This window comes from Manis javanica, chromosome X (assembly GCF_040802235.1).
Source record: "Manis javanica isolate MJ-LG chromosome X, MJ_LKY, whole genome shotgun sequence".
NCBI classification, from domain to species: domain Eukaryota; kingdom Metazoa; phylum Chordata; class Mammalia; order Pholidota; family Manidae; genus Manis; species Manis javanica.
The window spans coordinates 45,917,584-45,943,312 of NC_133174.1; the positions used below are offsets into that span (position 1 = coordinate 45,917,584).

General features: G+C 46.1%; 1 protein-coding gene across 16 annotated transcripts in view; it reads right to left on the bottom strand.

Moving 5' to 3' along the window:
- Positions 1-392: 392 nt before the first annotated feature.
- Positions 393-25,729, bottom strand: part of HUWE1 (HECT, UBA and WWE domain containing E3 ubiquitin protein ligase 1) — a 200,872-nt gene continuing 175,535 nt past the window's right edge. For 9 of the 16 annotated variants that reach the window (XM_073227659.1, XM_073227656.1, XM_073227658.1 and 6 more), the window contains 32 exons: positions 25,168-25,266; positions 24,443-24,576; positions 24,087-24,255; positions 22,507-22,735; positions 21,691-21,869; positions 21,317-21,406; positions 21,002-21,156; positions 19,745-19,790; positions 17,987-18,274; positions 16,763-17,054; positions 16,459-16,589; positions 15,742-15,956; positions 15,379-15,667; positions 15,138-15,240; positions 13,779-14,325; positions 12,502-13,105; positions 11,673-11,797; positions 11,405-11,561; positions 10,065-10,197; positions 9,592-9,794; positions 8,897-9,024; positions 7,583-7,679; positions 6,669-6,824; positions 6,001-6,246; positions 5,560-5,677; positions 4,793-4,933; positions 3,519-3,806; positions 3,305-3,410; positions 2,555-2,672; positions 2,081-2,262; positions 1,606-1,796; positions 393-1,027 (listed from right to left, as the gene is read on the bottom strand). In XM_073227659.1, coding sequence (XP_073083760.1) covers positions 925-1,027; positions 1,606-1,796; positions 2,081-2,262; positions 2,555-2,672; positions 3,305-3,410; positions 3,519-3,806; positions 4,793-4,933; positions 5,560-5,677; positions 6,001-6,246; positions 6,669-6,824; positions 7,583-7,679; positions 8,897-9,024; positions 9,592-9,794; positions 10,065-10,197; positions 11,405-11,561; positions 11,673-11,797; positions 12,502-13,105; positions 13,779-14,325; positions 15,138-15,240; positions 15,379-15,667; positions 15,742-15,956; positions 16,459-16,589; positions 16,763-17,054; positions 17,987-18,274; positions 19,745-19,790; positions 21,002-21,156; positions 21,317-21,406; positions 21,691-21,869; positions 22,507-22,735; positions 24,087-24,255; positions 24,443-24,576; positions 25,168-25,266 — 6,062 coding nt within the window. In that variant the 3' untranslated portion in view covers positions 393-924. The remainder of the gene's footprint in view (positions 1,028-1,605; positions 1,797-2,080; positions 2,263-2,554; positions 2,673-3,304; positions 3,411-3,518; positions 3,807-4,792; positions 4,934-5,559; positions 5,678-6,000; positions 6,247-6,668; positions 6,825-7,582; positions 7,680-8,896; positions 9,025-9,591; positions 9,795-10,064; positions 10,198-11,404; positions 11,562-11,672; positions 11,798-12,501; positions 13,106-13,778; positions 14,326-15,137; positions 15,241-15,378; positions 15,668-15,741; positions 15,957-16,458; positions 16,590-16,762; positions 17,055-17,986; positions 18,275-19,744; positions 19,791-21,001; positions 21,157-21,316; positions 21,407-21,690; positions 21,870-22,506; positions 22,736-24,086; positions 24,256-24,442; positions 24,577-25,167; positions 25,267-25,729) is intronic. The other 7 variants (XM_017666009.3, XM_073227664.1, XM_073227662.1 and 4 more) reach the window with 6 other exon arrangements.

Genomic DNA, 25,729 nt, shown 5'->3' on the forward strand with positions numbered 1-25,729 from the left:
AACTAAAATATTAATAAATGAATTCAAGATTTTAAACTGGGCCCCAGACTTGAGATTGTTTATAAAGATTCACCAAACAGAAGTCACTGTTACACTGAGCTCCTGGGGGTGTCTTACAATCAGCCTGTTTGTTCCCCTTGAGTAAGGCGATGCTTTGTCCTTGGCTGTAGCTGCTAACACCATCACTGTCCCCAAACGCAGATCTCTTTCTAAAAAAGACTCCCCCTGTTCCTGGTGGCTACTGCTTCTTCCTAACTATGGGGGAACTGACTTTGAAGGAGGATGGGGAATGGCAGAGATGGTTTTCTGAAGAGTCCATTTGGCTCTTTTCTCCAGAAGTTGAGCATGTGCTCAAGTTTTTTTGAGTCTGAAAAAAACTCCATTGTGAAAAGTGAGTTATGAAGAGTGCTCTTTATTTGAAACCTCCACAACACAGACGCCAATCTTGTCTCGCATTGAATCATTAGCTGTGCACATCAACACATTCCAAGCACAAATTAAGAAATGCAAACAGAACAAAAAAATATATATATATATAATTTTTTCCCCTATCCAAAGGTTTCAAGTCTCAATGCAGCAAATCCTTCTGAACACAGAATCTGAGGAGCACACTGTTCAAACAGTTGGGACCAATAGGTCCCTGCGAAGGCTACTGCCTTTTAAACACATGGGGTGGGGATGATGGACGGCATGGAATGGGGAGAGGAGGCGAAGAGAAGGGAGATGGGGAGAGAGAATGAGGTGCAGGAGGGAAAGGATATGTACTGGGGAAGATGGGGCAGCTGGGACACATACATGGTGAGTTGGTGGATTTCATTTATTGGTTTTTGTCATTTTCTTTCTGGTTCATTTTTTGTTTTCATTTCCCCCCATTCCCAGGTCCAACAATGGTAGAAAACCCCCACACTGGTTAGCAGGGCCTTATTAGGCCAGCCCAAAGCCTTCAGAGCACTCCTGGATGGCCAATAGTAGCATGTGGCGGAGCTTCTCAAAGCTCTCATAGGCAGGCAGGTCCAGCTGATTAAAACTAGGGAAAAAAAGATCACTTCATGACAAAAGATGACAACAAAATCCCTGTGTTCCCATGGTGCCCAGATGACCTCTCCTCCCTGGGGGAACCTACTTCTGGCTTCTTGCAGACTCCCAATCTTGTCTTAGCTGGGTCTGCCCTCCACTAATCTGGCCACAATACTGGCCATCAGGCACCTAAAAACAAACCTGACCTGTCACTCCTCCTTGAACACCAAGCACACCCTTGGAGCACAAGCTCCAAGAAGGCATTCAGGGTCACTAGTAATTCTACTTGTGCTGAAGTCTTTAGCCTTCTGCTCTTTGCAACACTTTGCTGCAGGTAAGCTCTGGAATACACCATGCTCTTGTGTGGTGGTGCTCACCTGCAATGTCTTCCCAGCCCTATTTTGAGTCTGGGCCAGCTTCTCATCTCAAAATATGGCCTTCTCCACAGAGCCACCAAATTGTGGGCTGCCCCAGGTCCAGGATAGCCAGGACCAGATTTGGGTTCCTGATCTTGGGTAAGGGCCTAAAATCAGCAAATATGCAAGCTCAATCTGAACGCTGAAATGAAAAACAAACCCTTCCTCCTACCATGTGTGAGCTGAAGGTAGGCGATCTGTGGACCTGTCATCTCGATGGATCTGAAACTTCTGAATGCCATTCATGCCTTCAAGGGCAGCAAAGCCTTGCAGGGGCACTTTGGAAGTACCCGTGACAAACTGGAGGAACTTGGCACGATCAGCTTGGTCAAAAGAACGCAGTGCTCTCCAGAACCACTGGATCTGTGGGAAGGAACATGAGAAGCCAGTGTTAAGAGAGCACCTGGAGGGACTAGGGGATAGGATCTGGGATCTTAACCAAGTCCCTTCTGTGTGATAGGCTTCAGTTCCTCCATTTGTAAGATAAGCAAAAACATCCCATGGTAACATCCTTCAGAAAAATGAAGAGTTAGGTACAGTTAAGCTGTCAATCACAACCCCCTTTTCCTAAGAGTACTTGGTTGGCTTGGTGTCATAGAGACTAGCATTGTTTAGGAATATGGGTAAGGATGCCAGAAGCAGCTCACCTGAATTGAGTTGGACTGGTACTTGTGGTATTCAGTGTTGGATTTCAAATCATCAATATCAATTGTGGGCAATCCTGATATAAGCAGCTCTAACTCCTGCTCAGTGAAGATGGAAATGAGGCGCTTTGGAATGATCTCATAGAAGCCTTCTAAGAAAGCTGCCAGCTGTTTGCGGATAGCTCCTGGGGAGAGAACCAATAAGCCACATGGCATCTGGACTTGAGCAACTGTCAGAGGTCAGAGATCTTCAAGTTGGTTCTTACTGCTACTAGGACGCTGACTGGTCTGCCTGCCTCACCTACTACTCTCATCCACCCGTGAGGGTGGAGGAAGATAAATATTTTGTCACATTCTTTTTGTGCAAGGCATTTGTGGCTGGCAGAGGAGAAGAGAAGAAACCATGTCTGTGAAATGAGTGAAGTCTGATCTCATTCCACATTGAGCAATAAGGGGTCTCAGGGACATTTCCCCTACCTGTCATTCTCATCTGGCACACCAGGTGTACATACTCCTTTTTATTCTCCTCTGTTACCAAGATGTTGGCCCCATTGGGTTTGAGGTCACGAACTTCACAGACTCCAAACTCCTGAACCTAGAACACCCAAAATACCAATCAAATGTTATCAAGCTTGGTCTAGCTAGGATGGGACTTACATAGATACCTCAGAACACACCCTAAACTCTTTGCTGTATCCTGGGCAGAGAGACTAAACAAGGTCATTAAAACAGTGTCTTTTTCGTGAGCTTGTAACTCCCTAATGGGAAAAACCAAGGGTTTGGCCCTACAACACATAAAGGCTAAAAGTAAAGAAACTGTCCGGGATAAAAGGGAAAAAGGCCTGGCTAACATATGTAATGTAACACAACACAATCTCTATGGAAAACAATTTGAGGGGAGAGTAAACATTAAAAATTGTTTTTCATCATCTCTATTTGTATAATTTCTCAACAATGAACCTCCTTTGGAAATGAAGATTATGTATGTGAACATTTTTTTCTTATAAAGGACAAACTAAGAAAACAGCCCAGACTGTTTTACTCATTCTGGTTTTTCTGTTTGTGATATCTTATATAAATACCCATTGCTCTCTGCCAGCTGGGGAATGGGACTTTAAGAAATCAAGATGTTTCCTTAAAACCAAAAAGGTTATCCAGTGTCAGTCCAAGGGTGATGGGTTTCCTAGACTAGCTGGGATGTGCTGTGGCCAGGAGTTCCTGACCTACCTCAGTGCTGAAGGTGAGGTCATAGCCTAGTGTGGAGACATCATTTTCGAGCAGATAAACCAGGCCTTGGTAGAAGTGGTAATCTTCACTCTCCATATCCGTATATCTGGAAAAACACAATTAGACAGGATCATGGGTTGGGATGGAAGAGAGGCAGCATAGGGGTGGGACACAAGGAAAGGACCTGACTCCGAGGACTATACCATGTCCTCACCTGACAGACTTGCCCAAGATGTGTTTGTAGAAGGACCGAGTAAAGTAGCACTCCAGGAGGCGGTTGTCATATACAGCTTTGGCTACAATGCGTCCAACAAACTTGAAGTAGCTGAGGTGGTTGGGGTTGCAGTGGGAAGATGGATTGATGGTGTAGGTGACCCGATCACCAGGTGAGGTACGGAACAAGGCATACATAGGGTTAAACATCTCCCGAGAGATGATCATATACCACTCCCGCAGGAGCCCTCCAGCATCCTGCCCTTCTTCTCCTTCAAACACTATATACCTGCACAAGAGAGCAGAAATAGATGTGCAGAAAGTCCAGGACAACAAAACCATTCATGAGGCAGCATGACCCAAGTGAGCAAGTGAGAGAGTGAGTGAAGCATGGCTGGGGAGTGCAGGGTCAGAGGACAGAGGTGGGTAGAGTACCAGGAGATCCCGGAGGAAGGGTGGGGATCTGGGACAAAAAAGGCAACATTGATAGAAAAGATACAAGAGAAGTCCTGAAGTATCAGTAAAGGCTCACTGATATTCCAACAGGAAAGGTATAGGGGCCCAAATGAGGCCTCACTTAGGGAAAACAGGGAGAGGAGTCAAGTGGTGTCGGAGAGAGCTAAATCTGGTATCTATAAAGATTTGGTGGTGGAGGAGCAGGGCCTAGTCTGTCTCAGAAGCCTCTGACTTCCTGTGTGATTACATGGATGGTAATCACAGGGATGGTAATCCTTAAGGCCATGCCACAAGGGAGGGGAAGAATCAGGTTCCTGAGTTCAGGAGCATCAAACTACTCCAACAGGTTTATTGTCTCATCACCTCCCATGACATTTGGTATTGGAACCGCCTATCTTCTTTAGGTGGCTTCAGAATCACCAGTGAGCGATTACCAATTTTACAGGGAGGCCACTCATGCAAGTGTGGTCTCCCTCAACCCAGGGTACCATTTGCTCAGCAGGCTTCCTGTTCCTAGTGTAACAATGGAGAAAGCTCTCTCTGCGAAGTCATCTGGTGTATCTTTGTAAACGCCAAAGTTTCTTCTGTCTGTCTGGGAATTGTTGGGTAGCTCAGCCCAAGGGCTGGCTGGAAGACCAGGTTGAGAAGACTGGAGACAGCTCAGTGAGGTTATCTAAACCAGATTCATACTGGGAATTCCTACTGGGGAAGGCAGCACCTAAGTTCCCCTGCACATTTGGGGCCTGAGTAAGCCTTCACTACCATGAAGGAAGGGCCCCCACCCTCCCATCCTCTCTGTTCTTTCCTCTGGGCTCTTACAATCGATTCTTCATTTCTTCAGGAGATTTTCGGTGCAGCTCACGGTAGGAGTCTTCAAACACATGGTCACGGCGGACATGTACAGCCATGTCTTCTTTCCGGAGCCCCTCATCCAAACGTTCCAGCTCTTGGCGGAAATATCTTGGGAGCAGGAAAGGAAGGAAAATAGGACTGAGAGTGGTAGAGCAAAGTTCTGTTTGCCTGATTAGGATGAAGACTCACAATGATGCTTCTCCCCCATCTTCCAAACACTTTGATTCCTGTTCCCTACCTGTCCCCTTAGGGAAATGTCCAGTAGTTGGGAGAGGTAGGTCACTAATTACCAACTCTAAATCTCTCCCACCTCTACTGAATAAGGGCCCACAGAAACTGCAGCATGGAATTTCTGCAACGAGTGGGTAAGCACATGTCAGTGCACAGGAAGGAAGAAAAGGTTAGGGATGACAGGAGTGTTGTGGAGACCCTACCCCTGTAAGTGTTCTATGGCTACCTGCACCTCCTGTATTACCCCAAAGGAAAGAATGGGACTTTAGAAGTCATGTGGTTAAACAAAGGCTTGCATTTCTCTGATGAAGAACGGAGACTGGGGTGGAGATGCCACAGAGTATTTAAGTACAATGACTATCAGTGGCACAGATGAGACTCCCACCCAGAGACAACCCAAGGGCCGCCACCAAGGGAAACATCTTTCCCTGAAGGAATTTTGGCTCCTTTTTGGGAGGGGAGATGCCATTTGGAGAACCATCCTCAATACTCAGGGCACATACTTGCGCTTGACATCAAAGTCAAGGACACGAATGTAGTCTACCAGGACAGCAAAAGGCCCATCGGCAAGGTGGGTGGTAGACTGACGTAGGATCTGGTTTAACACAGTGCGGTGAGTCTCTGAGGGGAGAAAGGACAGCAGGAATCAGCACATCATGGGTCCTGGAAGACTGGATGACAGCTGACCCAAGCCTCTCTTCCTTGTTTCAGGATAAAAAAGGTAACGTGGCATACAAAGCTTCCAGATTTGGTCCCTACTTCACTAGCGCTCACACACACATTCCCCCATCCCCCAGTCTCCCCAGTCTCTACCTCACTAGCCTCACTTTCCAAATCTCTCTCTCTCTCTGCCCCTCCTGCAAACCAGCTAAGGATAAAATGTACAAAATGACCCTGTGAAAAATGAAGACTTCTATATTTGGGGACCTAAGAGTTTCGTGTACCTGCAAAACGAAGGAACTTCTGTGTGTCAGGGGGCAAGCTTGAGGAGATGTGCATAGATGAAGGCTCCCGGGAGAAGAATGGGTCAAGTGAGGAAGGAGTGGCTGGGGTTAAGGGGGCAGGAGAAAGCGGAGGCGGCTCATCCTTGATGTGTGCCAGCTGGCTCTCACGGGTATCTCGAACAGGAGGCTTGCTCTCGCGCTCTGTGGCATGAACCAGAAAGAAAGCCTCGACAGCAGGCTGTAACACTGTGGGTAGGAATAACACATAAGTTACACTTTACAAAGTTCAACATACAAATCTCTTCTCCATAATTAATCATAAAAGTACAATATGGAAGAGGAAATAATGAAAACTTGCAGGAGAAATGTAATGGTAAGCATGGTGGTGAAGCCACAAAAGTCAGAGCTTCCTTTAAGCCAAAGAAAAAGGTAACAGATGACCAGTCACAAAGATTTCCCTGGTCTGAAAAGTAAAAAATACAAGCTACTTAGAGAGAAGGCATTCTTCTTTCTGACACTCACATCAGAGAAAAAAAACCACTCCATTGAGTTCTTATTACAGAGACCCTGAGGGAAAGGGGTGACATCGAAGGAAGAAAATTGAGTGGGTAGAAAGGTTCCCAGAGCAGATCAGTGGGTTAGGAGCTGGCCCTCAAGCCACAACTCACCTAACACTGCATGCTGGTCATGGGATTCCTCCAGTTCCTTTAGACACTCTCCTAGCATGTCCCACAGCTCGTCCAAGCTCAGCTGCTCACTGAGAAGAGGTAACTCAGGTGGCCTCTCTTCCTTCTCCTTCTCCCCCTGTGGAGTTCCATCTGAGCCTACAGGGTATACAGAGGAGAGAGTCAGAAAGCCTTTGGGGTTTTCCCTTCATTTAGATTTTTCCCAGACTAAATGTACAGACCATTAGACATATCAAATAGACTGGCCCACTGGCCACTGAGTAATACTGGATGACATATGAAAACAAGCTCTAGTCCCACACTGGAAGGCATTTATGTTTAAGTTTCATAAAATAAATACAATAAAAAACTTGGCTCATGAAGTTATAGTAGCCACATTTTAAGTATTCAACAACCACAAGTGGCTAATGGCTACTGCAGAGAAGTACTGGACAGTGCTGGTCTACTCATTGCCTCATTAGTTCCCAGAGAACTTGTGGATTATCAAATGATGTAATATATTTCAAACACTATCCCACAGGAATGTTAAAAGGTTGCCTACTATGAACATCACTATTTTAAACACGGAAACTGAAGCAAAGAGAAGTTCCCAGAGCTAGTTAACAGGGAAACCAAGACTCAAACACATGCTATCTCCATATCTAACATGGTATCTTATCATAGTTTCTTTACTACAGGACTTGTGATATGTGCTACCAATCTCTAGTGAAGGCAAGGTGGTGATTGTTAGTGATCTTGGTTGGTAAACACCTATTAACATTTACAGAAACCAGTGTCTGCTAGAACAAGTTGGAAAAACACTAAGTTTATGTATGTTGAAAGTAGGGGATCAAGGAGCCATTCCATGAAAACTGGCTCTCCCTTTTGCTGGGCTGGAAATGGGGATTAGTACTGACCAATGGACTGAGGGTCCTGAGCACTGGGAGATGGCTGGTCCACATCCATAGGTGACTCCTCCCTCCGGACAGAGGCCTCTGACTGGCTTGACTCCGACTGGATAAAGGGAAACAAAGTCACATAAAGAGTGCAATTCTGCTTTCTTCAGGGACAGGCTAGAGGCTGGCCCTACCCATTCACACACATTATAAGCTTGGAAGGAAGCTTCCCGTATCAGGTGAGCAAACTCTGCTGCTCTCCAGGGCAAAAGAATGGCCTTCCCACCTCCTTTGCTGTCCTCCACCCTGAGGTAGCTAGCTTTTCCAAAGAGCTCCCTGGATGCCTGCACTCTATTCCAGACCTATGGCCAGTCAGATATCAGCCTTCTGGATATAGACTTTGACTTCTTCTGGGGACAGTTTATATACATAAAACCCAGATGGACAGAAGGTAGGCTTGGTTCTAAGCTCACAAAAGGGGAAATAACAGGGGTTATTAGGGCAACCTTGATGGCTAGGATTATTAAAAACCAACACCTGTCCTATCAGGTGTGGGAAAGAGACTGGGCAGAAAGAAATACTGATCTCTATTTTTCCCTTTCTACTCTGCTGGAATTCTAGACTCTTCCCACCATGCTCAATGCAACCATACTGCATAATACTAACTACCTAGAAGAAAAACCAAGCCTCAGGATACCTTAATTTCCTGGATCTTGGAAAGGTGACTTTCAAGGACATGTTGCAAGGACAGGAAAACAATGACAGTGCCACAGCATACATACATGATGCTAGACTTTTCCTGTAGCCATTCTGTGGTGGGATCCTAGCAATGAGCTAGCTACCTAGGAACCTAAAGGTTTCCTCCTAAGAGTGCCTGAGTGCCTAGGGAGTGTGGAGAATAGAGTCAGAGGCCAGGGTGGAGGGACCAGCCATAGCCACATGAGGCTGCTTGGGATGTGTACCAAGCCTGGGGGACTTTCAAGGGCAGGATTCCTGAGATGTCTCTGATGTACCAGAATTGTTCCACAAGACTGAAAAATCTTCATCTCATATCCTTTCAGAACCCAGACACTTAGCATTATGTAGTTTGCAAAAGCGCCACTGTTGACTGAACAGCTGGCAGTGGGGTATGATGGCCAAGCTTTAAATTAAATCAGACCAAACCAACAAACAGTAAAGAAAACACCAACAGAAAGTAATCCTGTCATCCAGAAGCATTCAGGTAGCAAACTTAATGCAAAAGCATTCAAGGTAAGGGCAGTGAAACCCCACTGATGATATGGTGGGGGAGAGGGGAGAGACAAATGAATGAGGGGCCACAGGCATCATGCTAACCGTTGCTGCTTGTTGCTGTCTCCGCGCCCTTTGACCCTCACGTACCATTTGTATAATGGCATCAGCCTCAGCCTCCAGCTGCCGAACAGCTGCCTGGATGCTGCTAGCTGAGCCTAAACTGGAGGAACCTGGGACAAAGAATAAAGCATATAAAATTAGAAAGAGGGAATGCCAATATTCTCTCTCCCATCTTCTGGGCCACCAGAGGACATCCTGCTGAGGTCCCTGAGTTTTAGCTCAGGCAGCTTCAAAGTGCCCATCATCAGGCACTAAAAGAAACCACTATAGGTAAGGGCAGGGGCCAGGGTGACAGGCAGGTGAGAGGGTTCTTTGGGACGGGAAGAAAGGTAGGATTTGGCAGGCCACAGCTGAGGCATCATGGCTGCAATGTTTTAGTCAGGAGTGATCAAGGAAGCAGAAAGCAGGCACTCTCTGTGAGTTAAATATTGTTGAGTGTAAGACCTACCCCAAATTCCCTGCCACATTTTCATTCCCTTTAATGCCCTAATGAATTTCCTATATATGCAGTGAGAGTGAGATACACAATGTAGCCATCAACATCTTATGAAGGATCATCACCTCCTTTTGGAAAGGTCAAACAGGAAGGAGACTTGACATGAAGCCCTGCTCTCCAGGGACTCTTTGAGTTCTCCACCACCAACCTTACCCCTCAACTGGACACTCCAGTTCCATACCTAGTCTGCCTGTCTGCTTGGCTTTCTTGTTAGCTCGGCGTGTGTCGTCCCGGAGTTGGATGATGACCTGTAGTACCCTCAAGAAGAACTTCTGGGTAGATGTCTTGGATGTCAACATGGACATAGAAGGCAGCTGGAGCTCCCGGCCACCCAGAGGTCGCTTCTGAGATGCCACAATTACCACATTCTCAGCCATGTCAAACCTGGATAGTGTAGAGGTGGCTTGCATATATTGATAGCATCAGAGCATAAACACCCACAGTAAGCAGGGCTTTCTATGTCAACCAGAGTGGTAATGAATCTCAGAAGGAAATCTCACAGGTTGGAAAAAAGTATGGTCAAGTGTGTATATGACACTTAAGAAAATCTGCCCAGAGAGGGGGAAAAAAATAATAACCAGGAAGCTAGCAAGAGCCACCTTTCAGAATGTCCCACGTTCCAGCCCCACAGCTAAAGGGGTGGCTGTCACTCACCTGCTCTGCATCTTGCCTTTCAACTTGGTGGTCTGTGGCTGCTCCTCAGGCAGGCCATCAGGAGAGAGGGTCTCACAGTGGGCTCGCCGCTGCTGTTCTAGGTTATACTCCCGTAGCTCAGCCAGAAGGGTACCTGGACAGGCAGAGGAAACATCAAGTGTTGAGAGACTTCCCTAGCGAAGGAGCTGAAAACCATACCTTTCCAAAAAACCTGCCTATGCCATCTTCTTTGCTCAGCTGCAGAGAATGTGGAGTGAGGAAGAATTTTGCTCTCTTCATCTTGTTACATATATGCTCATGGATGAACCACTGAGGAACCACCCTGGCCTCAACAATCTGTTGAAAGTACACGAAATGTAGCTCAGTGCAAAAGGGAAAAGTGTCTGCTTTGGAGCCCGTATACCTCTTGCACTTATGAGGATTTTATGGCAATCTTGGGCAAATTGCTTAATCCCTCTATTTGCTTAACCATCTTAATAATGGGACCAAGCCTGCTTAACCCCAAGGCTTCTCTGAGAATTAGGAGGTAACTGTATAGTAGAGTACCTATACTGCTTCGCCAATGGGTGTTAAATAAATGGTATCAGTCAAGAAAGGTCAGAGGCCAAGGCTAAATTCCTTCCAGAAGAACCTTATAATTTACATGCAGCAAAGAACACTCTGGGTCACAGAGTGCAATCAACTCTCATACCACTTCAGCTCCAGATACACTTGTGAGGAAGAGATAACTAAGTAGGTAGCTAACATTTAAGGAGACTCATGATTGGGATGGTGTGGGAAAGAGCAAAGAGACTCTGCTGAAAGAAAACTTGGCTGTACTCCTTGATTCAATCACTTTATCACCATGGGTTTTAGTTTTCTTCTTGGTACAACAGGAAGGAAAAAGACTGAAACTAGACAATTCATAAGTGTTCTTAGAATTCATGTACCCAAAAAACTACACAAAGGCAGAGGTATTATTCTGACTCAATTTCTGAGCTTAAACCAAGTGCAAGTATATTTCAGAGGTGGTAAAGCTGCCTCAGCAGGTTCATTACAGGGCTCTTAAGAATGCCTAGAACGGAGAAGCAAGAGGCACTGTTGAGTCCTACAAGTGTTCATTTTCCTTCAATAAGCGCTGACTACTTGCTGTGTACCAGGCACTGGGAATGTAGGAAGAAGCCCAGTTTTGTTCTTAAAGAACAACTGAGCACAGGAAAACAGACAGTAACCCAGTATTATCAGTTATGTGACAGAAGAGATCATGGGGACCGGGCTACAGAAGCACAGGGGAGTTTCACTCAGTTTGGAGGTTCAGGGAAGGCTTCCAGTAAAACAGTATGTTTTATTCCTATTATTACCTATCTGTTTACAAAGGGTATAACCCAGATGGCGAGCGCCATTCAGTAGTAGCTTGAGAACAGTGTCCCGGGTTGCAGGGTCTCCCCGAGAAAGCTGCAGCAACACATTGGCTGCATCCTCTAGGCCTTCTTCAGAACAAGAATGGGATGTCAACACCTGGGAAAAAGGGAGAAGGGGTAAGCCCCAACTTGAAAACAGTACTTTATCCAGTCTCTCACCCTTTTCTCTCCCAACCTTGGGAGGCCAGAAGAACTTAGTTAGACTCACCTCCACAGAGAGCTGCAGCTGGTTTTCAGTGAGGCCGGAGGATACCATCTTAAAATCTGCACTGCTGCTGCTGCCCCCCTCACCCCCCTTAGCTGGAGATTTGCTGGCCTTAGTAGTAGTAGGAGCTTTGAGGAAACAAAAGGAACACTGTAAGCCTCCAAAACTTACATGCCAGAGACTCAAGTGGAAGAACCAAGGAAGTGCTGAACTGTCCATGGCTTCAAAATGGGCAAATGGTGAAAATGAAAAGCCACCCACCAAAATCAAATCCAGATGTCTTGGGATGTCAGGGGCTCTTATGACTGTACCTTATCAACTAAGGAAGAATCCCAGACATCTCTCTTAATTAATTCCCTATCAAAGCCCTCTTTGAAACCCCCTCTTCAAATAATTATTACTAGCCTGCTGCTGGTCTCATTCCCTTCAGTTCCTGGGATGGCCTGGCTACTCTGTTCTACCCTGATTCACACTGTATCTTGACTGCTCTTGAACTCTTTCCTCTGAGAACTGGCTCCTTCAACCAGGCTGGAAAGGCTGGGAGTTCTTTGAAGGTAGAGACTTTTCCTCTTTTCTCCTTCTGGTGATTAGCCTAGAGAGTCACATTCAGTGAATGCCTGGTGGTCTTCACGAGTGTCTGGTGGGGTGGGATGGGGTGGGGTGGGGTGGGGTGACACATAGCTGGGACTAGTAAGGATGAGAATGAACACATTTGGCTCTAACAAACAGAGCAAGCCGATTGCTATCATTTAGGGAGGAATACTTGGAGGGGGAAGTTGGGGGTAAGGTGGGTGTCTACACCCCACAGTTCTCAGCCTACATCCATACTTACTTGAAACAGTAGTGGTAGCAGTTGTGGGGGTAGTCACTGTGGTTGAAGGAGCTACCGCAATGGTGGCTATAGCCGTGGCACCAACCAGAGGTGGAGCAGAAGTGACAGGGGTGGTTGCAGTCGGGGTAGTGGGCGTACTGGAGGCAGCAGTGGTAGTGGTGGTAGATGTGGTTGAGGTGGCAACAGTGGTGGAGGAAGCACCACTGCCAGAATTAGCCTGTACTTCTGACACTTTGTTTTCTGGGAGAGCAATTGAGATGAGAGAAAGGAGTCTGAGGAGTTTCTCAGTTAAGAGAGAGCTCCGACGGATGACTGGGTGTGACAACATGTTCATGAGCTGCCCCAGTGGAGAGGCCTCAAGGCTGTATGAGGAAGTTTCCCCCTCACCACCAGCGCTCACTGGCACTGACTTCACGGAGTTCTTGCCTTTCCGGCTGACATTCATATTGTCCAGTTTTACCAGTAAGTCCCAGAAGTCTGTGCAAATGCCACTGCTGGTAGACTGTGAAGAGCATGGGCTGCAGGCCTGCTTACTGCCCCTCTCCCTGTCACTCTCACAGTTTGTTTCTTTGGTCCGCTGCTGTGTGAAGTGGCTGGGAAATACCTGCCAGGAAAATAAGGACAGACTTGATCTGGGGGCTCTACATAGAAAACACATCTTCCTAACAAGGAAAGACAACTGGTTCCTAGATTCTCTACTTTGGACATCTTTGGTAACATGGGAGAGATGTCATATAGGAATTTCATCTAACTGATAGCAAAATAGCCTAGAGAAGTGGGAGACAGACAGATGTTTTGGCAACTCTTCTGAGTGTTGGTCTCTGTACTTATAAAATGGGGACGACACCTATTCTGCCTTGCAAAACTGTTGAGATTAAAGGAGATAATGTATTTTGCATAGTGCCCAGCACAAGACAGGCCCTCAGCAATGGCAGCAATACTTATTAGAAAGAATGAACTAAGTTCTAGGTCCACTTCCATTACTTACTAGCCCCACAACAAAGCCACTAAAAAATTCTTTATCCTAGCTTCATTACCTATAAAATGGAAATCATACAGGCTGCTGAGGGTTGTTTTAATGACTAAATGAAATAATGCATAAAACTGTAAAGACTGAACATGAAAACCCACAAAGTAATTTACTGGACAATTTCCCAGAAACAATACAGCACTGTCAGTGAAGGACCTACTAGTTCCCTCAAAGTTCAGATTTCACCTAGGTTGTGGCTGCCACCCCTCTTCCATCACCAGGGGTTGAGTTCCTTCAAGCTTCTCACCTTGGCCAACTGAATGAGTGTGTCCAGAACGTGTCTGCAGACAACAGGAGCAGCCTGGGGGTGTATGTGGACAGTGGAGCCACTGCTTGCATGCTTCTCAGTATGTTTGCGCCCCCCTGAGCGCTGGATCTGGAATATATTAGTTCTGCAGCCTAAGGCTGCATCCATGGATACTGAGAGCCAGGAAAGCTGGTTGGAGCTCTTAGATTCCATCTTGTGTAGCAGGTCCAGGGGCCGGTTCTCATGGCTGCTTGATCCACAGCTCTTGTTTGACTTTTTGCCCTTTTCCTCACTTGAGGAGAGCTTGGGTGTTTCAATGCAGAGCTCACTCTCACTGCTGCGCTGCAAGATGGACAGCAGGCTGCGGATGACCCAGTGGCGGGTCTGGGCATGGTAACAGAGATTTCTCAGTACCCGGTGTAGACGGCTTGTATTGAGCTTTGGCTCATCCACAAAAAGTAGGACCAGAAGACAAGAGAGGGCTTCATGGTCCAGGAGAAGCCGGCCTCGGAGGCGGAGAAGAGTGTCCACATTACTGCCAGAAGGCCTGGAACAGAGCATGGTTTCTGGGTAACACTTCAGCTAGAGCTCTGGGATAAGGCATAGGCCCAGGGGAGGCAGATGAGCTGGATAACTCCTATGGAGGCTCAAGAAGGGAAGGTAAGTCCAAGGGCGCTTAACAGTAACAAGAGCTGCCTTCTGTGCCTAAGTACCAGGTACTGTACAATGTCTATAACAGCTTCCTAATGGGGCTGCTGAAAGACTAGAGAACTGCTCATTTTTGAAATGGTGAATAAGAGGCTCAAGTAAGTCATGACCTGCCCTACATCACCCAACAACTGAGAAGAGAACAAAGATTCCAGCTCAGGTCTACCATCAGTTGCTAACTTCAGACTGTACCTTTATAATATCTTAGGAGATGATGCTTATTTCTTCCTTCTCTAGACCACCAGAGGGTTGCCTACCTCACAGGGACTAATCATGCCCTTCACATTTTGATGTGTTGGATCCACTCTGCTTCAGCCCGGTTAATAACAAACTCCCTACTTCTGTAGCCTAGATGCTGTAATCTCAAAGCAAATAACTCATTGTCTTTTCCTGTATGTGTGGGAGGCAGGTGTCTTTTATTACAATCACAGTTAGTGCCTGCTTCCAGCCTGCCTCTGTGATTATGGTCTACAGTAGCTACACTAACACAAAAGTGTGGCTTCTGAAGGGGAAGTCCAAAGATCTGGCTCCTCCACTCATTCAAGGCAACAACCTAGAGAGGTCATCCAGCCTCTCCACCTATAAATTAAATGAGTTGGGCTAGCAACAGACATGAGAAATGGTATGTCAAGGTGAAAAAGACAAAGGTACCTGTTATGGCTGCTGCTACCACCCATCTGGAAGGTGCCACCCCTCTGCACAGCAAGGCGAGTATATTGGACTCCACGGTTGCCACTCAGACGACTGGTAAAAGCTGGAAGGAAAGAAAAAGGAAACTGAAATTGGGGAGCAGGGTGGTGAGATGGATCCCGGTAATACAAAGGGGAATAATAGAGCCTCATGTGGTCAAAGCTAGACATTCCAAAGCCCTCCCACTCGCTTCCCTCTGTACCTGGGCTTCGGAGAATGGCAGAGAGTGCAGAAGTGCTGCTGTGTCCAAAGAGCCGCTCATGCATGAGCTGCCGCTGGCGGGCTTCTTGCTCTCGCCTCAGGGCTTGAGCCTCGGCTGCAATGTCAGGTGGCATCACAGCCAACACACTGTCCTCCATGTCCTCGAGGACACTACGGCGCAAGTCTGAGGGCAGAGTCTGTATGAAGGTCACAGGGTCCATGGGGGTATCTGAGCTGGCATTCTGTGCCAGTTCCCGTCGTTGTTGCTCAGCTCTCTGCTGTGCCAGCACCTACAGAGCAGAAGTCATCAATGAGGGCATATATAGCCATGTGTCCTGGCCCTACCAGCATCCTGCTCACATACTTCCTCCTGGATAGCTGGAGGCAGGGCTGCCAGGAACTCAGGGCTCACTTCGGTCACACCAGGATTCCCAACCACTGCAGGAGCTGAGTTATTTGTTGAAGGTGCAGTCCGGGTTGGTGGACGGATACCCAGTTGGTTCTGCAGGACTTCCCGGCGGATGTCATCAGGCAGAGCAGCCAGAAAAGAGGGGTCCACACCTTCCGGGAGACTGATACCTGAGAGAGATGTAAGATGTGAAGGGGCTTATACCTCTACTGATGCCTAAGCTGTACTCAGATAAGTTGTACTCAGAGGAAAAAAACCCCTGGACTTGCTTGAGGGAAACCAACTTTGTTTGTCCTTATTGCATGCAAAGAACACAGGGACACAGAAGGCCCACAGGCCCACATTCCCTAGGCTCAGAACAGCTTGTTACATGCCAGGTTCCATGGATACACTGTCACTTACTCTTTATCCAGCCCTCTATCATGTAGCTATTATCTCCCCTTCAAGTATCACTGAGGTTCAGTGAAGCTAAGTAGTGGCCCCAGGTCCTAAAGGTAACGGGGCAGAGGGGCTCATACCATTATTCAGCATCCCCTTACTGTTGGTCCTCTTCCCCTTTATATGCTGCCCTCCATCTGGGTGGAACTGCTTAACTGGTGGGCATTTCCATTCCAAGGGCTATTAGAAGCCTAAACATTCCCCCAGCATGGCCTGAGCACACATGAAACTCACCTGCAAGGGGATCTTCTTCTTCGCTGCTTGTTGAAGGCAGTGGCTCTTCTAGGATTCCCCGGGAATCTGCTCCAGATATGGCCACAGCAGAATCTCTGGTAGAAGAACTCTCAGAGGATGCAGGGGGAGAGCTAAAGGAAACCATTTTCAGGTTGTTCTCTGAATCATGTTTTCCCATTTATAAAATATTCCTACAATACTCAACCAGTGTACCAAGCATGTGTATTAGTTAACAAGTAGGAAAGTGGCTTGAAATACCCACCATCTCATCATACTGCCCTCCTCTCGCTCACATAGTGCTTACCTGTCCTCAGGGGCCTGGGCAGATTCCCCTGTCCCATCACCCCTGCCTTGCACTTCTGCCACAACTGGTGGAGCATCTCCAGGAGTTGAGCTGCCTGCTGTAGGCTGCTCAGAACTGCCAGCTACTGAGGTATCACCCACAGCTTCCTCTAGCGTACAGGAAGCCAGGCTGCTGGTGTCCATGGGAGAGCCTTCCAGCTGACTGCTGACAGCCGTCAGTGCATCAGAATCTTCAGCTCTCTCTGGGGAAAGAGAGGCTAGGAGGAAGTCACATGGAGAGGTTAGATCTCTGCCTGAAAGAGGGGGCCGAATTAAGAAGCAGCCAGATCAGACTTCTCACTTCTCCACCTTCACTCTGCTCTGGCCTGAGGTTCCCCTTCAATCTCATCTGCTTTATAAAGCTCAGCTCAAGACTTTTCTATCTGTTGAACATTTATGGTGTTCCATGCATGCCTGTGAAACATCTTCCCTAGGCACCCCAGATAAGGGATCCTGTCACTTTCAGATTCCCTGTAGGCACCATCTGTACATGCATGTTGGTTCCATTTATCTAAATAAATAAGGCTTCTTGAATTAAAAAAAAACAACCCTACACCTTAAGGTTTCTCCAGAGCATGTCACAGGCAGCATGGTATAGAACAGGAATGGCAAACAGGTTTCAATTTACCCTGTTGGAACACTGCTGAGAAGAATTTTGAGGCCCCATTTCAAACCAGTGGGAAATAGTGCCATGAGATAAATGGTGTCTGCCAGGATGGGAGAGCTGTATGTGTGGGGTCACGTGCTTGCCATCCCTGGAACTGTTGAAGGAGAGCAAGCTTTAGAGTCACACAGATCTGTATTTTAATCTCAGCTCAACCACTTACTGAATAACCTTGGGCTAAATATTATACTTCCGCATTTTAGTTTATTCACGGAGCTAATACCATCTACTTTGGAGAGCTGTGTTTTTAAAGAAGTTAAATAATAAGCCAGATGACAGCCCAGGCATCAAGTGGTTACCTCAAACTGTTGGTATAATCACTAGTACCATTAGATACTCAGATGTTTAATCACTTGAGGATACAGCGAAGAAACCTCAACTTTAGCTAAGACAGGTAATGTGCAATCTGACACCCTACTCTTTGAGGACGCGAGCTTCTACTATTTCTCTAAAGAGAAACTACAAAGATGTTTATTCTTCCCTACTGTTCTACCCCCTCAAAACCCTTGAGATTCTACTCACTTATAGTGGGGGCTGGAGATAACTCCATCTGAGTTGTTTCTGCTTCTACACTTGGCCTTGTGGGACCCAATTCCTCTGGCTCCACAGGCATCAAGAGCTGTGTAGAGCTCCCTACTTCTCCAGCTGGGGACTGTAGTTCTTGAGGAATTTCTCCCAAGATTGGTGGGGGTGGGAGTGTTGGTTGCTGTTGTGAGGGCTGCAGAATGGCAAGGGTCTCCTTGGGCTCAGACGTAGCTGCATCAGTTGAAGATGGGGTTGTTGGGTAGCTCTCAGGCAGACTTGTCCCATCTTTCTCGGAAAGAACGACATTGGAGTTGTTATGGGGCAATCAGCCAAGGATCTGGGGAGCCACTCAATCAGCACATATGCTTTGACAAGTATCCCACCCAGCCAGTGATGCAGATTCTCCCTGACTACCAACTGCTTCTAGGAATAGCTTGTGGCTGGTCTGGTATACCCAGGATGAGGGCTAAGGCACAGTGCTATCTTAGTCCCAAGAACTGGAGATTGGACTCTGTAGATATTAAGAATTAAATTCTTTCTGTGCCCCCAGTAGAAGGGAAAGAGTTCAAGTCACTTTATATTTGCCTCACTGTACCCTAAATATCATGTCCTCTTCCACCTCCCTTTTCTCCTATCTTGATTATCTAAGGAACATCTTTAACTCTGATGGGGCAACAATGCCAAGACTAAGTGTGAATACAATGCACACCAGGGAAAGTAGTAAGTTGTATAGTTATCTTCTAGTTGGGGCCTAAAATCCTACCCCACAGCAATACAACTTACTACCTCACCCTGGCATGAGCAGAATCCTCTAATAAGGGCAGCAGGCAAAAGACCATTTTACCTGATGACAGAACCTTTCACAGACCTTTTGCAGGATTAAGGGCACCAGGACACCTACCCTGTTTCACTGCTTTAAAAAAATACTGTGTAGGCATTGGTACAATCATTTCCCAACTCAAGTGCCAAAGGAGACAGAAGGTATAAGGGAAGCAGAAGAAAGCTCTGAGGAAATAGGGGTGGGGGCAACATATAATAACCACATGGATCAATTATTAGAATAACAAAATGGCTAGTGACATTAAGATTATAAGAACAGAAAACATATAGCAGTAATACCATTTAGCCCACAGAGCTACCTTCCCCAAAAGCTGATTGCTCAGGACAATGTTCCTAGACTTTTAGATTCTACAGACTCCTGAAATTTATGTAAAAAGGGAAAAATAGACTAACACAGGGTTACCAACTTTTAGTTTGGCCCAGTAAAAAAAAATCTCATCAATATCATTTAACAAAAATATTTTGACACCAAAGACTAGGAAGGACATAAAGGTCTTTTAAAAGTTGAACAAATTCAACTTTCTGAAAAATTCATTAGACCTGTCTTATTTTGTTCATTTCCATTGAGAACTGGCATTTGAGAAACACACTCATCATTTGTTCTCACGAGGAATGACACTATGGTGGTCACCAAAGGGGACAGGACACATGGCCTGGTTGAACATGCCAGAATGCAACACAGCACAGACAGAACAAGAATCTGAACAGAGCATGTTGGAGGGAAGTGTACCACCGTAGGAAAGACAGTAGACTGTATAGTTATCTCCAAGATGGGGTATGACCCTAAAACTATACAATCTACTACCTCATCCCACAGAGCACTGGTGTTCATTTTCAGTCCACTTGGGCCAGCTACTTGGGTCAGGAGAAAGAACCAACCAATTAGTAAGAAGGAAAAAAGGGAGCAAGAGTTACCTGAGAGGTTCTGTTCAGTGGAGTCATTTGTCTTAGATGCAGTACACTGCAAAAAGAAGGGACAGACCAATATGGGACAATGCAAGTACCTACGACAGAGGTTAACTATACTGGTCACTATCTCCCACATATGCCTTCTAGGTGTTCAAAGACCTGGATGGAAGACTAGCACTTTAGTGTGCAAATATATCTCCAATTTTTCTCATACATACTTTTGTTAAAGGACGGCTTAGGGACAACGGGGAAATTGCCAGGGGGCTGACTGAACAATGAGAGGAAAGGTAATAAAAACCACGTTAGAGCTGGGCAGAGGTCACATTACCTGAACATAATCGTGAGGCCAGCAAGAATTTCTTTAGGTTTCATCTACACATATTTCCCTTCCTTGGGCTTTTTTGGCCACTCCAGCTTTTTAGATCATATGCCAGGCTTGCTTTTTCTACCCCTTCTCATATGTTTGAAACAATGTTACTGTTCATTAGGTGAAAGTTCTATACAAAAGCATTTGTTAGATTAAACTTGTCACAAATAAACATTTAAATACCCTATTTTTATCTGGTACCCTAAGTGCTGAGTAGGGTATAAGTAAAGTCTTTCATTCAAATTTTTAAATTTCTTCATAATTCTATCGACTTTTACTTCACATATTTTAAAGCTATACTGCTCAAGGTCTCAGAAGATGTGAAAAAAAGGGGGGTGGAGGGCAGATGGCTTCTTTCTACATCAAAATCATACTAGAGATTTCACAAATTGAGCCTGAGAAAATGACATGGTAATGGAGTTCAGGGTACAATCATTTTCTCTGATATGAAGCCTAAGTCTAACTTATTCAAATAAAGGAATGGGGTCATTATGGCAAGGTCCCCTACCTCTCCCTATAATACTTGGTAAGACAGTCCACTGAGAGAAATGGAAATGAACCACCAAGAACATAGGCTTAGTCAAGGTCTTCTTGTCTAGTTGCAGTTACTGGATGGTAGCAACTATACACTGCGACTGTTAAGTCAGGAACTGCTCTGGTTCTGGCTCATTTTCCCCAGCAAAATACTGAGAAGTAATTTTCCCTCTGGGTTTGAATTTCTTCCCCTTAAAACCATGTGAATGTACGGTGAATTTGGAATGGATCTTTTTCAGGTTCACTGTGAATGTCCTAGGATTCTTTAATGACTCTTGGTGCCACATGTTATGTATGCCAAACCTTATGAAAGGTAAGGCAGACACAGCCAAAGATGAATCCTTCTAGCTCTTGGGAATCACCTGTGCACTCTGATCCCTGTTCTCCTTATCTTCTTTGCCTTTATCAGTTATCTTTGTTTCTTCCTCAGCCAGTTGTTTCCTGCGTTTCTCCCGCCTTTCTTCCAGCTCCTCATCCCTTAAGAATTCCAGGTGGTTGACAATGGGCACTTTAACAACTGGATTAAAGAAGCAAAGATCAGAGGCTGCTCAGGAGAGAAGAGGAAGCCAAGAGGAAGAGTTTGTGGTCACAGAGATGCAGGAAAACAATTTTCCATACATTCGCCCCAGCCCTGGAAGGCTTACTACTATTGCCCAGATAACCAAATGGCCACATACCTGAAACACAGTCATGCATGCTCTCAGCATCGAGAACTTTGCACTCCTCTGTCCAGCGGGTCAGGGCTGTGGGGATGCTGGACAGGGTTCCTGTAGGGGAACAAAGAAGAGTTAAGACTCTTGGTCTTGTCATGTGTCAACTGTCCAAAAATCATAGTATTTTTCTAATAGGACCCAATGTCTATCACAAGGTTTCGCACACCACAGGCATCCAGAGATAAAGTGTTTGTTGCTCTTGGTTAAGTCACTGAGTGGTTTTAAACCCCATTATAATATGGGGTTTCTCCGGGCAGGGCCAGTACTGTTATGCTTTTCCTCAGAATGGAAAAAATAAAATATGACAAACTTTGCCCTCGTTTACCACACAAACTTGCCTGCTTGGCTGGTAGCTGTGCTCTGGTCATGGAAAAAGTCATCCAGCAGTTCATCATCAGACCGGGCTATGATGTGGACGTCATCATTGCCCACAAGGAGGCGGGCCCGGCCCCGGCTTTGTAGGGGAAGACTGCTGCTCAGCTGAAGGATGTCAGCAGCAGCAGAGGGACCAAGCAACCTGTAGGGTGATGGTGGGGTGCCACGGTCACTGTACATCCATAAGGGCCCTGCAACTTGTTATTATGAGATCCTTTCTGTATCCTCTAAGGAATGCATAGCACTATTACGAACTTGCTCATACTGCATGTAAGTCTCAGTTACTTTTCTAACTACTTGGTAAGTCTGTGAACTTTATTTGGGCTAAGGCTGCATGTTATTACATTGTTCCTGGCACAGACTAAGTGCCACTGGTAATGCCAGGCATTATGTTAGGGTATAATATCTCTTTTGTACACCTACTAGAGTCTTCATATTGACCATTATGATACCTATATACTTTTCTTTTGCTTCTAAAACTGTTTCTCCCATTAAACTCTAAGCCCAAGGGCAGGGATCCTGTCCTGTCTGTATCTTAAGTGTTAAGTGCTTGGCGTATGAGATGCTTAATGATGGCTAAATGTATGTATGCACAGGACATTTATCCAAAAGAACATGTAATACAACTTGGTATTCCCCAAAAGGTTGCTATATAATCCACAAAGAAATGGGACAAATACATTATTTGTGTGTGTGACAAAAGCATTAACTGATGGACTGTTTCCCCCAGGTCAAGACAATACCGAAGCTCAGTGAACCTAACAATCCTTATAACTCACCTCTGCAGTATAAGAGGAGGGTTGGGCTGGCGATTCCCAGGATAGTGAACATGAATGGTGTGGCCTGTATTGGCCGTTAGCTGCCTTAGGGTCCTCTGACTGCGCCCGATGCCCTGGGTGAGACGTGTTGTAGAGGAGCCACTGCCCAGTGTCAAGGAACTATGGTCTGCATGGCGTACCATCAGTGGGTGGGTAGTAGGGATATTTCCTGGGGATGGGGGGATGTCTGCTGCAAGGACAATATGCAAAGGAGTCAATGCCCCAAAAAAATTTCTTCCATGATTATTCTTACAGAACCATGTCTCCTGGGCCTTACTTCCTCACACGGAAACCTGAGCTTTGTCCTTTCTCCCTCATTCCCACACCTCATCTACGATCACTGACACTACCATAGCTTATTTCACCATCTCTCAACTAGATGCTGCAACAGCCTCCTAAATAGTACCTTCTACCAATCCATTCTCCACACTATACCCACAGTGAGCTTCAAGGCCCTTCAGAAACATGCTGCTCCCTCCTCCACCTTTTAGACTCCTCTCCCCCTTCTTCACCTGCTTTTGTTCTTGGCCTAAAGGTCACCTCCTCTGATTCTACAGATTGGCTTAATAACTCTTTACTCTGTGCTTTCTTACCATACTACAATGTAATGCCTGCTTACTTATAGTTCCTAGTAGACCACAGCTCATGTAAGGGAAAAGGCCTGTTTTTTTTTTTTTTTTTTTACTGCTGTATCCCTAGTACCTAGGACACTGTAGGCATTCTTTAACTATTTGTTTAACTTGCTGAATGAACAGAGGCTCAACAGAACAGAGACTGATGGAAATCACAAAACTATAAAGAAAATCACAGAAGAAGGTATCTTGAAAATTATGTAACCAACCCATTCTTTTTTCTTTTTAAACTTTTCATTTACAGGTGACAAACTGAGGCTCACAGAGGTAAGAGACATACTTGGCCAAGACAACAGACCAGAACAGTTCAGTGTTTTCTGCCATATCACACTTGTGATTTAGGGTCAAGACCTGACATCTCAAGACAGTCTGATTTTAAGAACTTGATGCTAAAAGGGAATTTTGATGTTGATGAGGGAGGAGGGAAGAGGGAAGAGATTCATTCTCTCCTCTAAAAAGATGCATCCTTGATGAACAAAGTGAATGTGCTCAAATCTACTCCCCAATGCCAAGCTCAAAGGTGTCCTTCCAAACTCTCAAGATCCAGTGTTACAGACATAAGGATCACTGATTGCCCTGTCACTGTGGTGTGCACATGGGTGCCTGATGCAGTCAGCCTTGATCTCACACTTTTTTAATTCAAGCCAATCACCAAATTGTCCAGGCTCCAAAATGGCTGCCTGTTTACTGAAGTGGAGAGAACAAAAGTAGCCTCTCACAATTCCTTCTTCTAAGTATACACTTACTGAGAGAGATGGACTCAGATATCCCTTGCCCCAGGAAGTCAGCATAGGAAAAGAAGTGCTGTCTGTATCAGACTGATAGCCACTCTGGTTCAGTGCTTGGCTTACCCTAGAGAAGGGTATAAGAATCAAGAGATAAAACCCAGCTGAGCCCCTGTAATCTTACTAGCACTGGAGAACATGTTGTCAAACTCAATGATGAGATCATCCTCCCGGTCAAAGCGCTCAAATCGGACCAAGGGAGAAGCGTTCATATCAGGGTAATCCTCATCCAATTCCATTTCAGAGCCATCGTCGTCATCGTCTTCATCTCCCTCTTCACCTTCATCATCCTCCTTAAGGGGAAAATAGGAGACGGAGAATTGCTGGAGGTAAGGGTTTTCTGAAGTCTGTTGTCATGGCCACATTTGCACATGAGGGAGGGAGGCGCTGAGGCTAGCAACCCAGACTGTTGGTTTTCTCCATCTCTGTGTTCCCATGGAACAGGTCATCTGAACCAACCCAAACACAGTCCCCCCTCACCTGATCATCTTCCTCATCTTCCTCCTCCTCCTCCTCTTCATCCTGACTATCATCCTCATCCTCGTTACTGCCACTGCTGTCCTCTTCCTGAGTGTGCTCCTCCTCATCCTCAGGGTCCAGGATATTCATGGAATCTAAAACAAAGGGAGCACATTGGAGGACTATACTGAGTAGCTAGAAAACAGGCTACTGTGCAGGCCAGCAGATTGAGTGGGAAGGCGATGGGATATCTGACTCTAGGAGAGGAAGAACCAGATCTGGGGTGATACACAGATTTAGTGAGCTACCCCTGATTTCCTGAGAGTGCCAACCAATGCATCAACAGGCTGAGCAGAGTGGCCGGATATGGAGGCTGGCTATAGGGTGGTGCCTGAGGAACCATGGTCTAGGATGGACTTGGCCAAGTCTGCTGGTGCCCCCTTGCCTTTCCAGCCCTACTTTGCTACTGACTGCATCTTGCTGATAAGAGGAAATCTGGAGCGATGAAAGCAGGTGGGTGAGAAGAAAGCGAACCAAGTAAGAAGTGATAAACTCTTGGGCAAGCAGTAGTAACATGTTATTTGAAAAACTGGCTGAGGATAAAGTGGATGGTGTATGTCAGCGCATGCAGACAGATGCTTCCTTATTCTGCACATGTGGGCAGCTGCCTCGAGGAAAACCCTAGTGTAGTGTCTGTCAGACGTGCAGGGCAAGAAGGGAGGCCTTTCTGGCCTCGGCACTCTCACCTTCTCGGTTGGCCTGCAAGGTGGAAGCTTGGCTGAGGTTGGAAGGAGCTTCATCCATCAGCACGTCCTCTTGTGATTCATCCTCTCCACTTCTGCTCACTGAAGGTTACAGAGCAGAGCCTTCACTGAACAACAGAGGACTTCCCTTTCCAGATTGGGTGCGCCTAAAGCAGCTACGTACACCCAGAAGATATCCACTTTGTTTTGGATGAGGGAGAAGACCTAGGTTCTCTGCTGTTGACTAGCTAGGTGAGCTTGGCCAGTCACTTTACCTGTCTGAGTCTCAGTTTCCTCATTTGCAAAATGGGATGATCACATCTGTCCTGCCAATCCCACTAATTGTGAAACCACAGAGGATAATGGGTGTGAAAAAGCCTTGTCAAATAATACTTCTACTTCTGTTTATCCTTTGATTTCCTTCAACAATAAAATAAAAACAAGTCACACACACACCCTTGGAGCCAGGAGACAGTAGGGTACTTTTGCCGTTTTCCCTCTGAGTTGTAAAAAGGGTCACCCTTTGGGAATGAACACTCTTTTTACACTACTGAGACTCAGAGGC